This window comes from Hemicordylus capensis, chromosome 5 (genome assembly GCF_027244095.1).
Source record: "Hemicordylus capensis ecotype Gifberg chromosome 5, rHemCap1.1.pri, whole genome shotgun sequence".
Taxonomy (NCBI): domain Eukaryota; kingdom Metazoa; phylum Chordata; class Lepidosauria; order Squamata; family Cordylidae; genus Hemicordylus; species Hemicordylus capensis.
This window is the reverse complement of record NC_069661.1, coordinates 212,600,789-212,614,913: the sequence shown is the minus strand read 5'-3', so window position 1 is coordinate 212,614,913 and position 14,125 is coordinate 212,600,789. Positions and strand designations below refer to the sequence as shown.

General features: G+C 46.2%; 1 protein-coding gene across 2 annotated transcripts in view; it reads right to left on the bottom strand.

Moving 5' to 3' along the window:
* Nucleotides 1-6,089, bottom strand: part of NFAM1 (NFAT activating protein with ITAM motif 1) — a 28,537-nt gene extending 22,448 nt beyond the window's left edge. Inside the window, exon 1 of one of the 2 annotated variants that reach the window (XM_053251701.1) lies at nucleotides 5,967-6,089. In XM_053251701.1, the coding sequence (XP_053107676.1) occupies nucleotides 5,967-6,021 (55 nt within the window). In that variant the 5' untranslated portion in view covers nucleotides 6,022-6,089. The remainder of the gene's footprint in view (nucleotides 1-5,966) is intronic. The other variant, XM_053251700.1, reaches the window with a different exon arrangement.
* Between the last annotated feature and the right edge of the window lie 8,036 nt (nucleotides 6,090-14,125).

Here is a 14,125-nt window from a genome sequence, read left to right as displayed (position 1 = left end):
CACCCACTCCCCTAGTTTGGAGAGATCCTTTTGGAGCTCCTCACAATCTGTTTTGGAATTGGAATTCACTACCCAAAAGAGTTTGGTATCATCTGTAAATCTGGCCACCTCGCTGCTTACCTCTACTTCTAGATCATTAATGAATACATTAAAAAGCACTGGTCCGAATACAGATCCCTGGGGGACCCCACTTCTTACTTCCCTCCATTGTGAAAACTCTCCATTTATGCCTACCCTCTGTTTCCTGTCTTTCAACCAGTTAGCAATCCATATATGTACTTGTCATCTTATCCCATAACTGCTAAGTTTTTTCAGGAGTCTTTGATGAGGAACTTTGTCAAAAGCTTTTTGGAAGTCCAGGTGTACTATGTCAACTGTATCACCCTTATCCACACACTTGTTGACACTCTCAAAGAACTCCAAAAGGTTGGTGAGGCAAGATTTACCTTTGCGGAAGCCATGCTGGTTCTCTCCCAGCAGGGCCTGTTGTTCTATGTGCTTTACAATTTTATCCTTGAGGATGCTTTCCATCAATTTGCCTGGAACAGACGTTAAGCTAACCAGCCTGTAATTTCCCAGATCACCCCTGGATCCCTTTTTGAAAATTGATTTTATGTTTGCTACTTTCCAGTCCTCCAGTACAGAGCCTGATTGCAGGGATAAGTTATATACGTATTTTAGCAAGGAGGTCGGCAATTTCATATTTGAGTTCTTTGAGGACTCTAGGATGGATGCCGTCCAGCCCTTGCGATTTGCTAGTTTTCAGTTTTTCCAGACAGTTTAGAACATCATCTCTTGTCACTGCTATCTGATTCAGTTCTTTAGCCTCCATCCCTAAAAAGCCTGTTTCAAGAATGTTGTAATTGCATCAGCCAATGGGATGTGTTTTCACTGTTGCTAGGCTAATTTTAATGCTCTTCCACCTAATTTTAATGTGCATGCGCAGTGGCCATGTGCATCCTGCCACTGCATGCAGGCTACTGGGTGCAGCCCCATGGCCCACACGCAGACTTCTAAGCAGTGCAGCACTGCACCCGGGAAAGCAGCGGGGCAGTGGAGGAGCAGGTAAGGGACAGCTTTACTCATGCTTAAAGGTACTGCTCCCCACCCCGCCAAAACAATTCAGTAGGCGACACTGAATTGATTTGTACACATCTCTACCTATAATACTTATTCTTCCCCTCCCCCAGCAATCAAAAGAGCACAATAGCAGCAATCAAAAAGGAAGAAATTGCAGTCACAACAGCAGAATCTATAATTGTTTATTCAGAACTAAGTCCCACTAAAATCAATTGTATTTACTCCCAGGAAAGTGTGCATGGGATTGCAGCTGAGTCATTTTGGACCACTGGGCAGCAGGAAAGGAGAACAATGCAGTGTAATTTCAGAAAGTGATGTATTGTGGGATTTTCAGTAAGTGATTATTAAGAGAACAAGGAGACACTGCAAACCACATTCAGACATGGTTTATTCAATTCTTGTCTCCACAGGAGTCTTGTCAGAATTTGGGAAGGAAATGCTGCAAAAGTTCAGAAAACCAGAAGTGGGCTGAAGCACAACAGCAAATTTTACACAACAGCAAATGTTAAATAGAAAAATAAATGTCAGGGCGGAGGGCAGGGGAGGGACCCCAACCTGCAATGTCCCCTAAAACTTCACCACTGGTGCAGATAAAAATAGTGGGATGAGCTAGTGCAAGAACTGCTAAGAATAGACTCCCAGCTATGACTCCCAGTGCAGTTCATTGTGGAAACTTGCGTAAAAACACTCTCTCTCTAGAAATACTCTATATATCATAATAGTCAGCTTGAACTGAAAACACCAGCCCACAACTTCCTTACTCTGGGCCACTTCTCACTGCTCCCTAGCTTTACATGCGGTAGGACATGAAAGCAAGCTTCAGGTTCACACTGCACTGTCCATGAGTGGAAGCCAATGGGGCACCCCATGGTGTCTACAAAGCAGGGAGGACCTCTGAGAGCTCCAGGACAGAGCAACTTCCTCCAGCATGGCCCAGAAACAATTGAGGTCCTAGGAATCCCTAGGCCTAGACTATTCCTCCTAGCCTGCATAGCTCACCTGAAGTGTGGGGAATCAAAAGGGCAGCCCCCCAACCTGAAGCCTTGCACCCCTCCTACTTTCCATCAACTCCCTCTTGGCCAGGCCCATCCTTAGGGCGTGTGACCAGGGGATGGCCCCAAGCCCCAACAGGCCCTGCAGGGGAACAGCCTGCCATGCAAAAAAAAAAAAAAAAAAAAAAGACCTTCCTCCATTCTCCGAGCTCGACCAACCTGTAGAGCTGCAGCCTGCAGGAGTCGCGTGCATGCTATCCAAAGGCTCCCTGCACAAGAGGAGAGTGGCTACAGCTCCCTTCCCCTCCTGAATGACTCTCAGCTGTTCAGCGGGGGGGGGCTTCCAAGGGCTTCTCTGCTGGAGCAGGCCTCTCTGAAGACCTCCAAGCTCTCTCCAGTCCCTGAAGCTCTCCAGCCTCCTGAGTGGCCAGTGCTGGCTGCCCACCAGAACACTGTGCACGCCCTCTGTCCTCCCTGCCCTACAGCCCTGGGCTGTGCAAAGAGCTTGTGCCTTCCTCCTCCTCCTCCTCAGAGCCAGCAATGGAAGGTATGGGATTTCTCTTTTTTCATAATTCCCCACCCCCTTGTATATTTATGGAATGGCTTCCTATAGGATTTTGATATCGGACACATATATAGGGCAGGGTGGGAAGGTTCTGAATATTGAAATTGAAATTGGCAGGGGCGTAGCTAGCCCGCCGGCAGCCCGTGTGAGGCCGCGGCGGGCGCCCCAATAACCCCGCCCCCTGCGTCTGACATCAGACTCAGGGGATAGCCACACACCCCACATCTGACGTCAGACGTGGGTGGGTGGGTGTGGTCTGGCTCCCGAACAGAGCCTTGAGGCTCCATTCGGGAGAAGCAGCTTAACTGCTGAAGGGGCCGCGCGGCCCCTTCGGCAGTTAGACAAAGGCTGGTGCTGCGTTCGCAGCGCAGCCCAGGGAGCGGCTCTTCCCTGCAGGGAAGAGCTGCTTCTGGGCTGTGTTGCGAACGCAGCACCAGTCTTAGCTCCTGAAGGGGCCGCGCAGCAGGGAAGAGCCGCTCCTGGCTGGTGCTGCGAACGCAGCGCCAGCCTTTGTTTACCTCCCGAAGGGGCCGCGTGGCCCCCGCTCGGGAGCTAAACTACCGCCCCCACGTCTGACGTCAGACGCGGGGGGCGTGTCAGGGCTGCGAATGGCGGCTCCTGATTGGGCACGGCTCGGGTTCTTTGAACCCGTTCGCCCAATTATAGCTACACCCCTGGAGATTGGATTGGATAAATTGTTCTTAATATTTTTTTTGATATTTTTTCTAAAAATATCCCCCCAAAAGGCCTATAAGTGGCTTGTTTCATGACTTTTAATAAATCTTCCTACTGCAGTAAAGCTTCCAGAAAGAGTTCTCTCGATCCATAGAGTACTTTACAACTAGTGAAAGTAGAGCTAACTGTAAACATCTAAATAAACTTTATTTTATTTGTACATACACTATGCTCAAGTTGGTTTGCAATCCAGAATGTCTGAGTGAGAACTGTGAAGCAAGGGACATGGGTTGTGCTTTTAACTTTCCTCCCCTTACAAATGAACTATATGACCAAGCTAGTTGGACATATCCAAAAATCTCACTCACTTATTCACTCACACTATTTACACAGTATGTCATCAGTCAGTATGATTTTGTAATCATACAAAATGTTAAGGGGTCCCCGCACATGCTGATTCACCCCAGCCCCAAACCCCCCTAAGGACGGCCCTGCTCTTGTTATTCAGACACGGGGGAGTGTGAACTTCCCAGTCCAGACAGAGGTGGACAGTTCCGCAGGAGCATCAAGCTCAAAAGGTGTAGAGCCCAACAGCGCCTGATTCAGGGTCTTTGAGCTGGGAGGCTCAGGTTCTGTCCAATTTTGGGGTCTGGGTCGAGGTCCAGTGCTGGTCTCTTCAATCTGGCTGGCCCTTCCTAATCAGGATCAGAACTTGAATTGCTGCTCAGGTTCCTGGTCATCTCTCCTTCCCTCCCTCCTCCCTCCCGTGAACCAAAGTCTGTGTGCATACAATTGTGGTGAATGAATGATATGAGTGGGGTTTACTTGCTAATGGATATATGTGGGCCTTGATTAACACATTTCAGGGGGAGTGGGTGTGCTCAAGGTTTGATCCATTGCCCTGCCATATGTGATACCTTTACATTTGGGGAAAGTGTGAGTCATCCCTCTCAGCTCTTTGAGTTCACAGGTCACAACATGCAGTTTATGGATATAGCCATTGTGGGCCAACCTGGAACATGCCCAGAGAAGTGCACAAGTTTAGAGAGATGATTATGCTGATGATGCTCTGATCAGTAGTTGCAAGAAATCACCGTATTTCCCCAAATATAAGATGGTTCTGAATTTAAGACAACCCCCCTTACAAATAAAGGTTAAATACAGGTTATAACTGTACTTCCACAAAAGGAAGAGGACTCTGAATTTAAGATGGTTGAATTGGGTGGGCTGCTGTCTTCACTGAAATGGCAAGTTTCAAATGATATGCAGAGTCCATTAACTAAATGCTGTAGATACTTGTCATCTGCGTAGCCAGCCACTTCCTCTTTTTTCCTTTCCTTTTCTGAGTAGTTTGCTTCTTAAATTCAGATATGTGGAAAGTGATGGGCGGAAGTGGCCTGATTACTGAGCTTGCAAGAATACAGTATTAGTCTGACAACAGAGAGGCAATGGGTAGGAGTGGCGGGGCGGGTGGGGTGGGGGAGAGATTGTCAGCACTGGCTGTTTTTGTATCGCACACCATCTATTTTTATCTCACACTCCAGGATGCACCAAGTGGGGCAGTGCTCAGTGTGTATATTTGCCAGTGCTGTTTGAGACTATGTGCTAATGAGACTCTCATGGGCCTCTTCTGGTGTAGTTTTCTGAAGATATTTTGCAAGAGTAAACCCACTGAAAATATTATGCCAGCATGGTTCTTTGTTTCCAGTGATGAATCTAAGGACAGGACATAACAGGAATTCAAGAGTCTGCGCGCTGGACCTCTTAAAAACAATTAAAACAATTCCTCATGAGTTCCAAATTCACTGAATCATCCTTGTGTTATCTCTGCAGTATATCTGAATGTGTGTACATATACATGGATGGAAACTATGCCATACCTCTGTACAATTCTGTTTAGGATCAGAAGGGCATATTGCAATTGCCAACTATGCCCATTAAAGAGAGAGAGTGTGTGTGTGTGTGTAGATTAGGAGGGAGGGAGCAATGTTGGCTCCGGAGCGGGTATGGGTGAACAAGTACCCACACATTCACTCAAGTGCCTCCCCTCCCCATCCACCACCCATTTCTGTTTCAGACATCTAATATATGGAACATAACTCTCCAACCCATAAATGCACTTTGCCCCTTCTGAGCCTCCCCTCAAAAAATTTTCTGGTGCCACCACTGAGCAGGCGAGGGGAGGGGGAGGGAAAGAGGGAGATTACTGTACTTTCTAGAGCTCTAATTCATAGAATCTGCATTAAAAGTGTTTGCAAGACTGAACTCCAGCAGTTGGAGGCAAGTGGTCTCTTGCCCCTCCATTAACCTGTGCAATTCAGCCCACAGTATGCTTCAAGCATAGAGCAGGTACATGGAACAAATGAACCTTCACAATATCTCCCAATAACAGACATAAACAAACGGAATCAAGTCAGTTTGCAGTCCTAAAGAGGCGAAGGAATAAGCTCCACTCATCACAGTGAGACTGTCTTCTGACTGAGGAGGGGTAAAGAAAAGCAGAGAAAGTTGAAGAAAGGTAGACATATACAGAAAAACTATGAGGATCCCACATCTGTGAATATTTAAGACTACAGTCTATAAAGACAGTTTAAAATGCACTTGTAGATGAGTAAATGAGAGATTCAACAGAAGAAACATAACAATTTTTTTACCTCCACATTGAAGAATCCAGAGAAGCAAGACAACAATATACAGACTGCAGACCATGACAGTGTGCTGAGAGTCCTCAAGTGCTGAGCTAAGCGGTGGGTGCTAAAATATGCGCTCTCTCTCTCTCTCTCTCTCTCTTCCCTTTTCTTGGTGTAGGAGGGACAACTTTAGCAGGAACAAACAGTGTAACCAACACACTGTTCCTTGTTTCGCCCTTTCTGCTTTGCTCAGCCTTCTCTTTTTGGCTCTGGGCATTAAACAGACTATAAATGACATGACATCACTAGTCATCAGCAGATCATGTTATGTCATTGTTGGTGTCTTTAATGCAGTGTGTTTAGGGGCTCCCATACTGAAAAGCAGCTGCCAATCCAAGTGGAAGGGACACTTGCTTCTTCCGAGCCACTCTACACCCTGCCCACGTTGTCTGCAAAGGCAGGACTGCTCTGTGGCTTAATAAGAGTATATCATCGCACTTGCAAAGCTGCTCCCATTGGGAATTATGGGAATACTGCTGGAATGGCATTTACGCACTCTTAGTAGCCATGGAGCATCCCTGCCTCTGCTAGCTGCTCAGGCATGTTTTATAGTGGCTTGCATGCCTCTCTCTGGGATCAGCAGCTTCTTGGGCAGTTTGTAAATCACAAAAAGGCACCTTTTTTCTGTGCATACAAACATGGTGATGTGGTGTCTGTACACTCAGAAAAGTAGGCATGTACATCAGTATTGCTCAGAAATGCCTACATGCAGTTTGCATGCTATTTTCTGTATGGAAATGCTTTCAACTACGAAGTGGATCCTTATGGTTGCCTGTAAATAACCTTTGCTCATGTTGTGCAGGGTAACATGAGCCATTGTAGCAGCCAACTTAAGAGACCCAGGGTTTCATCGTCCAACCATTGCAGAAGTTGGAATTTCACTTCTTTATGCGGACGATGCAGCAATCATGGCTAGATCCCCTGTTGGGCTTAGGAGAGCTCTTAGGCAGTTGGGTTGCTATTGCAGGGATAATCATTTTATTATTAACTATCAGAATTCTAAGGTCATGGTTTTTGCTAGAAGGCCTAGAGTGTTGCATTGGTCCACTGAGGGCCATTGACTCAAGCAGGTCAACATCTATAAGTATCTTGGTGTGATTCTTCATGCCAGAGAGTCTTGGAAGGCCCACATGGACCATGTGGCTCAATTGGCACAAAGGAGTTCTGCTGCCATTTTGAGATTTTTTCGTACCAAGGGAGGTGAGGTTATACCAGCTGCCTTAAGGTTATTTGTGGCCAAATCTAGGAATCAGCTTCTTTTGGGTGTCCAACTTGGCCCATACCCCTCTTATAGGACGTTGGAAGTTGTGCAATCTAAATTCATCAGGGCAGTTCTTAGAGCCCCTTGATGCTCTTCTAACGTGGCGCTGAGACTCAAATTGGGGATTCAGAGAATTGAAGCCTTGGCATGGATTTTAATCTTAGTTTATTGGCTTAAGATCAATTTTCCCCCTCAAGGCTGGATCTCTCTGGTCCTGGCTGATGGATTTCAGTCATCTTGGATGCAAACTGTCCAGAATAAAATCTCAGCCTTGGACCTCTCTCAAGATTATCTTTTTCTGTTAAGTTATAAACAGGCTGTACAGGTGTTGAAACAAAGAATTCTGGACATAGAATATGAGAATGATCTTCATCTTATTTCTGACTATATCAGGAGGAGACTTGATTTTCCTTTTGGAGGTTCATCTTCTTATTTACAAACTTTAATTTATCCCCACCATCAAAGGGCTTTTTTCAGGGCGAGACACAATGTACTGCCCTCTGCAGTGCTTTCTGGGATATTTTTGAAGGTCCCAAGGAGTGACTTTGTCCTTGCAGTCTAGTGGATGTTGAAAATGTACAACATGTTCTGTTGCGTTGCTTATAAGGACATATGACAGACTTTATTAACTCCAATTGTATTATCTTTACCTGGTTGTTCAGAAGAATTTTATGTTGCTTTTTTGCTTGCAGACAAAATTCCCTCTATTACGTATAAGGTGGCTAAGTTTTGCTCTATTGCCATTAGGACTTGACAGCAACTACTTTCCTGTCCCGTCTTTTAGATTCTTGGTTCGGTTAGGATGTTGGATAACAGCTATTTTTATATGCAAATAGGATTTGTTTTCCTTCTGATTATTACCATTTTTATTTTATGTATTTTTTATCCGTACCTTTCTGTAAAATTTTAAATTGCATTTGCTGATCTTTGATCATCGATAGTAATAAACTAAACTAAACTAAACATGAGCGGTTGCAGCATCACCCAGGTAGGTGTGTGAGTGTGTGTGTGTGTGTGTAAACACTGCTGACAGTGTTGCAAAACAAGACAGTTCCACTCCATTGTAAAAGTTGTGCAAATGCAGTTGTGTGCTGCAGTACCTATTATTTCCTACGGGCATCATGTTGTGCAACTGTGTTTGAGCAACTTTGCTATGGAACAGAATTGCCTTGTTCCGCAACACCGTCAGCTGTGTATACACACATGCAGAGGTATGGGCAGTGCTGCAACTGCCCATGATACCTTACATGTCAATCCATATCATTACAGTTCCTTGTCTGTAAAATGGGAACAATAGTATATTACTGTACAGAATTGTGATGAGAACAAAGGACAGCACATTGCACTCCAGAAATCCAAAATAAATTATGCTTACCCTCCCCACACACTTTCATCTCCTATCTGACCCTAATCATACAATAGATGTTTGGGTCTGTGACTGGGCCCGGAGTAATATATGAAGGTTTTTCAGGGCTTATTGTAGCTGGGGAGTTGTAGTTCAGCAACATCTGGAGGCCCCCAGGTTGGGAACCACTGATCTAGATGATGTCAACTGATGCTCTGGTAAACATCGAGCCTCTGAGAATTTTCATGCTCCAGTTACTGCCAAGACACTTGATGTTTTTTTGAGGGGCAATTACCTATTGCAGCTTGTCAAGAACATTCAGGATTAGATTACAGTAATAAGAGTTGAAAATCAAATTCAGTATGCTCTGAAACTGCAGCTGAAGTTGGCACACTCTCTTCATGCAACAAACTCTTAGAAAACAGAAACACCCCCACAAACCTGTCCAAGAAGATGCTTTCCTTTTTCAGGTTCCTTATCTGGTTTGTAATACTAACCGAAAACAACAATGATAGCTGTTGTTGTTAAAGCATGACACTAGGTGCAGAAGCTACTTCTGTTCAAATATGGCAGGCCGAGAAAAGATCTAGGACACACCAAGGCCTCATTCACACATAACACCAAACCAGAGTGTTAAATGTGGCTGAGGTTGGAACTCCAGTATGCCTGAATGCACAAAACCGCAATTAGGGGCCGAAAGCAACTTCTGCTTTGCCTCGCCAAACTCCAAATTGACTTTTTGGCTATCTCTAAGGTTCACTGCCAAGACCTGAGGTTTGGCCACCAACCCAAGGCTTTACATTCAACTCCTGGCACAGCCATGGTTTCACGCTGATTTCCAAACTGCAATAATAGAGGAGGCAGTGTAGACTCACCTGAGGACATGGCTGCTCCAAGCCTTCGGCACTTCTTGTTGGAAGGTTCTCAGATAACCAGCCCTGCCCCTCCTGGCAGCTACGCAGCTATGAAGTTGCCAGGCTACAAGAATGATGCCACCCCCTATCCAGGACTTTTCAGCCTGTCAAGCTGCACAGTCACTTGGGGGCATCTCCTCTTCCAACTCTGACCCTTGCTCCCCCCACTTGGCAAGCAGTAGGGAAAGGACACAGGATGATACACTAACTGCTTTGCTCCATAGGAAAGGAGCAACAGTGATGTATATTCACAGGCACAAACTCTCCAAGTGGCAACATAAGCAGGGCACCCATCACAGTGACGGGGGGGGGAGCAAATGGCTGTGGGGAGGTGGTGGAGGGAGGGGGACTCGGGGTCTGGCATAAAAGGTAGATCCGAGCAGGTGGCCTGGAGCAGCAAAGTTCTATTTTTTTCACATGTAGGTGGGGAAGTGGGGCCCAGACCCTTCACTTTAGGGGTTATTGGCCCATAGGCTTACTCATGAGAACAGCCATCTGGGAGGACTAATATAAAATGCATGAGATAGTACTCTAGTTGTACTAGGTGGCATTCTTGAGGCATGCTTTCAGTTTGGCCCATTATTCCACAGTTTTCTCACAAGGGTGGCAGCCTATGGCGACTCGATACTGAACCAGGATACTCCATGCAGCAAAGCTACGGGGACGAGTACTTGGGCAAGTGCTGTCCCGTTCTCGGCAACTTCTGCCAAGCTGCTGTCAAACCCTTTGCCCTGCTAGCCTGCCAGCCCATGTGGAGACATTAACTCTTGCCCACAGCCCTGAAGGGTGAGCCCACTGTTGTGGGGCTGCAGGAAACCAGGGCTCTCCTCTCCTGGGAATCTCCATGCTCGCAGATCTTCAAACGGTGCAATGCTGGACACACCACCTATTCATGAGCATATGATAAATGAGAGTAAACAGCCGTGCATTCATTCCAGGTTTCAAAGATGTATTTTTCTAATTCATTATTTCCCCAAAGAGTTCGAAAACACTACTGATACAGCCAACAATCACACCATGCCTCTGTTGTACTCATGGAGATACCAACATAAGCAGAGCAAATAAAAAAAATATGTTTCAATTGTGTTTATTGTATATTTTCTATGGTAAATTGTCTTGTTTTATGTGTTTTTATTGGATATTTTTACCATTGTGTTATTGTGAGCCTCCCAGAGAACTGGGGTGGCTGACAAATAAAGTTTGTTTGTTTGTTTGTTTAGGGCCTGTCTGCATATTTGATTTTAGCAAATCAGAGGCAAGGTTCCAGGGCTATTGTAATATGGTTACCCCTTTGAAGGGGTTTAAAGGTCCATGCCTGACCCCCGTGTCTACACCATTCACACAAACAGGTATACCTTGCATACCAGGGGAACAAATGGCCCCCTCAAGGTGGGGATAGCCAGCATGAGCAGGGCATCCCCTCTCCAGGGGGGAAGGGCTCCTGACTTGGTTTAACATGCTACCACAAGCAGGGATGCTGGAGCTGCCAAGTTCTATTCTTTTTCCTATCCCACCCCCAGAAAGCTTGGGGAAGGGGGCCCCAGCCCCTTCCCCAGGGGGGATGTTTGCTCCCTAGACTTATTCACGAGCAGGGCCAGACAGCTGGAGCAGCACTTCTCCAGCAAACAAAGAGAATCGTCCTTTGTGATCACAATGGCTACAGACCCAGGGTGGACAGCGCCCGTTCAAGAGAGTGCCATCATCCAAGCTTATGGTAGGACATAGCCTGCAGCATCCCCCAGCATCTCCTTAATCTGCATATCCCCTCCTAGGAAGTCTCCATGCTCCCCATCCCCCTTAATTAAAGTGGAATAACAACCTCCCACCCCTGAATTCCCTGAGAATTCATGTTTGTGTGGGACTATCGGGATGCGGGGCTACTTGGGAGACAGCGGTGCCATCAGTGGCAGAAGAAGTACTGCCATGGCATGGCATAGCATTTAAACGCCCTTTCCATGCCAAGGGTGGGCGGAGCACTCTGAAAATGCACACTCACGCTTGGCATGCTCCCCCTTTGAGATCGTGGCCGCCCCACTGTGTAGCTTGCTGGGATCTGCTTTGGAGGCCAAGCAGAAGGGAGGGGCTTCCCTCTCCTGCAACTGGAATTTGGCGGGCTGCAGTTTGGTGAACATCTGCAGCGTGGTTTGGAGTGATGATTTGAAACCTTGGCTATGTTTATCTCCGGTTTGGCGTTATGTGTGAATGTGGCCCATAGAACTCCATGAAGTACACTTTGTACTCACAAGGTGGTGCTAAATAGCAATCTGCTTTTTCTTTCTTAAGTATATACATATTTGCCTTCTGGACATGTATAGTGTGCTTACAAACTGCTCAGCTTCTGACACTGAAAATTCCTGGCCATTTCTCTATTATCCAATAGCAACTCTCCTCATTCTTTACCCAGATAATGCACAGTATTCCTTCCCTTTCCTAGGAACTAGAGATTGTCCATGGAAACGTATGAGATACTGGCTGACAAGGATGCACTAGTGCAGCAAGAAAGCAGCCTGACTGAACTTCCCAATTAACTGCATTGGTCCAGTGGAGAAGCAGCAATTGTTGACACCCTTCCCTTTTCCAGGAAGCCCTCTGTGCAACCAGAAAATATGTCACCGAAGGTTGCACAACTGCTGGGGACATATTTGCAGATGGCATAAAGGTCTTCCTGGGGAAGGGGATGGTGTCAAAAATTGCCTCTTCTCTACTGCACTGGTACAGTTAGTTGGATTGTTCTGTTAATCTGCACTGCAACAGTGCATCCTTGCTCTGTATGTCATCCACTGTAATATGCACATTGCAATTCCCACATTACATTTTACATAAATACAAGGTATATGTGTTGAAAGACATAGGTTTCAACTGTTCCTATTTATTAGAGACAGTCCCTATTTTCTGGAATCTGTCCTTCATAAATCATAATCCCTATTTCTCCGAGGGGGGGTGTTGCCTCTTGGGGATTTCTTGATTAAATTTCTTTTCATGTGAGTTGCCAGAGTTGCTAGAGTTCAGCTCCCTCCTCAAAATCTCTAGAAATTAAATTTCTGAGTAATTAGGTGAATACACCTAGTGAATGCAGCCTAGTGCACCTGCACATAAATGAGTGCACAACACTAAGGCACAATTTGCCGTGCATCACACATTGTAGTGGGTGGAACTCCGTCTTCAGCAATGTGTAATAGTGGGGGGCGGGGCTTGGGCAGGAAGACTTGGTATGAGAATTGGTTGTTACAAGGCTATCCCTCTTTTCATCTGTAAAATATTCCATGATATGGGTTAGGCTCATCTGCTTTGGTACTTTGGAATAATGTGCTTTGCATGTACTTTATGACCTGCTTTCCATTTGTGGCATGCTTGTAGTCAGAATGGTTCACTATGCATCCAGGCTCCTTGGCCACATCCCCTGCATATTGACAGCCATGTCTCTATCTTCACTGGTGAAACATTGAAAAGCACGAATAGACACTGATCTGGGACACTGATATGAAACTGCATTAGACTGAGTCAGATAATCACTCCATCAAGCCCCATATTTTCTATTCTGACAGGCAGTGGATCTCCAAGGTCCCAGCAGAGCTGACTCTTAAGTGATTCTTGGCAAATTTCTTCCATGCGTCTCCTCCTACCTGGGTAGGCCTGGAGGGAACTACAATCACATGAAGGCTTTCGATGCTATCGACCATAGTATCCTTCTGGAACATCTGAGGGTGTTGGGGGCACTGTTTTACAGTGGTTCCGCTCCTACCTCTCGGACAGATTCCAGATGGTGTCGATTGGAGATTGTTGCTCTTCAAAATCTGAGCTTAAGTATGGTGTCCCTCAAGGCTCCATACTTTCTCCAATGCTTTTTAACATCTACATGAAACCGCTGGGAGAGATCATCAGGAGATTTGGAGCTGGGTGTTACCAGTATGCTGATGACACCCAGATCTACTTCTCCATGTCGACTTCTTCAGGAGCAGGCATATCCTCCCTAAATGCCTGCCTGGAAGCGGTAATGGGCTGGATGAGGGAGAATAAACTGAAGCTGAATCCAGATAAGATGGAGGTACTTATTGTGAGGGGTCAGAAATCTAGAGACTATTTTGATCTACCTGTTCTAGATGGGGTCACACTTCCCCAAAAGGAACAGGTTCACAGTCTGGGAGTACTTCTGGATCAACGTCTCTCCTTGGTTTCTCAGGTTGAGGCGGTGGCCAGGGGTGCTTTCTATCAGTTTCAGCTGATACGCCAGCTGTGCCCGTTTCTTGAGATCAATGACCTCAAAACAGTGTTACATCCGTTGGTAACCTCCAGACTTGACTTCTGTAATGTGCTCTACGTGGGGCTGCCTTTGTATGTAGTCCGGAAACTCCAGCTGGTTCAGAATGCGGCAGCCAGGTTGGTCTCTGGGTCATCTTGGAGAGAACACATTACTCCTCTGTTGATGGAGCTACACTGGCTGCCAATAGGTTTCCGGGCAAAATACAAAGTGCTAGTTATAACTTACAAAGCCCTAAATGGCTTAGGCCCTGGGTATTTAAGAGAACGTCTTCTTTGTTATGAGCCCCACCACCCACTGAGGTCACTTGAGGAGGTCCGTCTCCAGTTGCCGCCAACCCGTTTG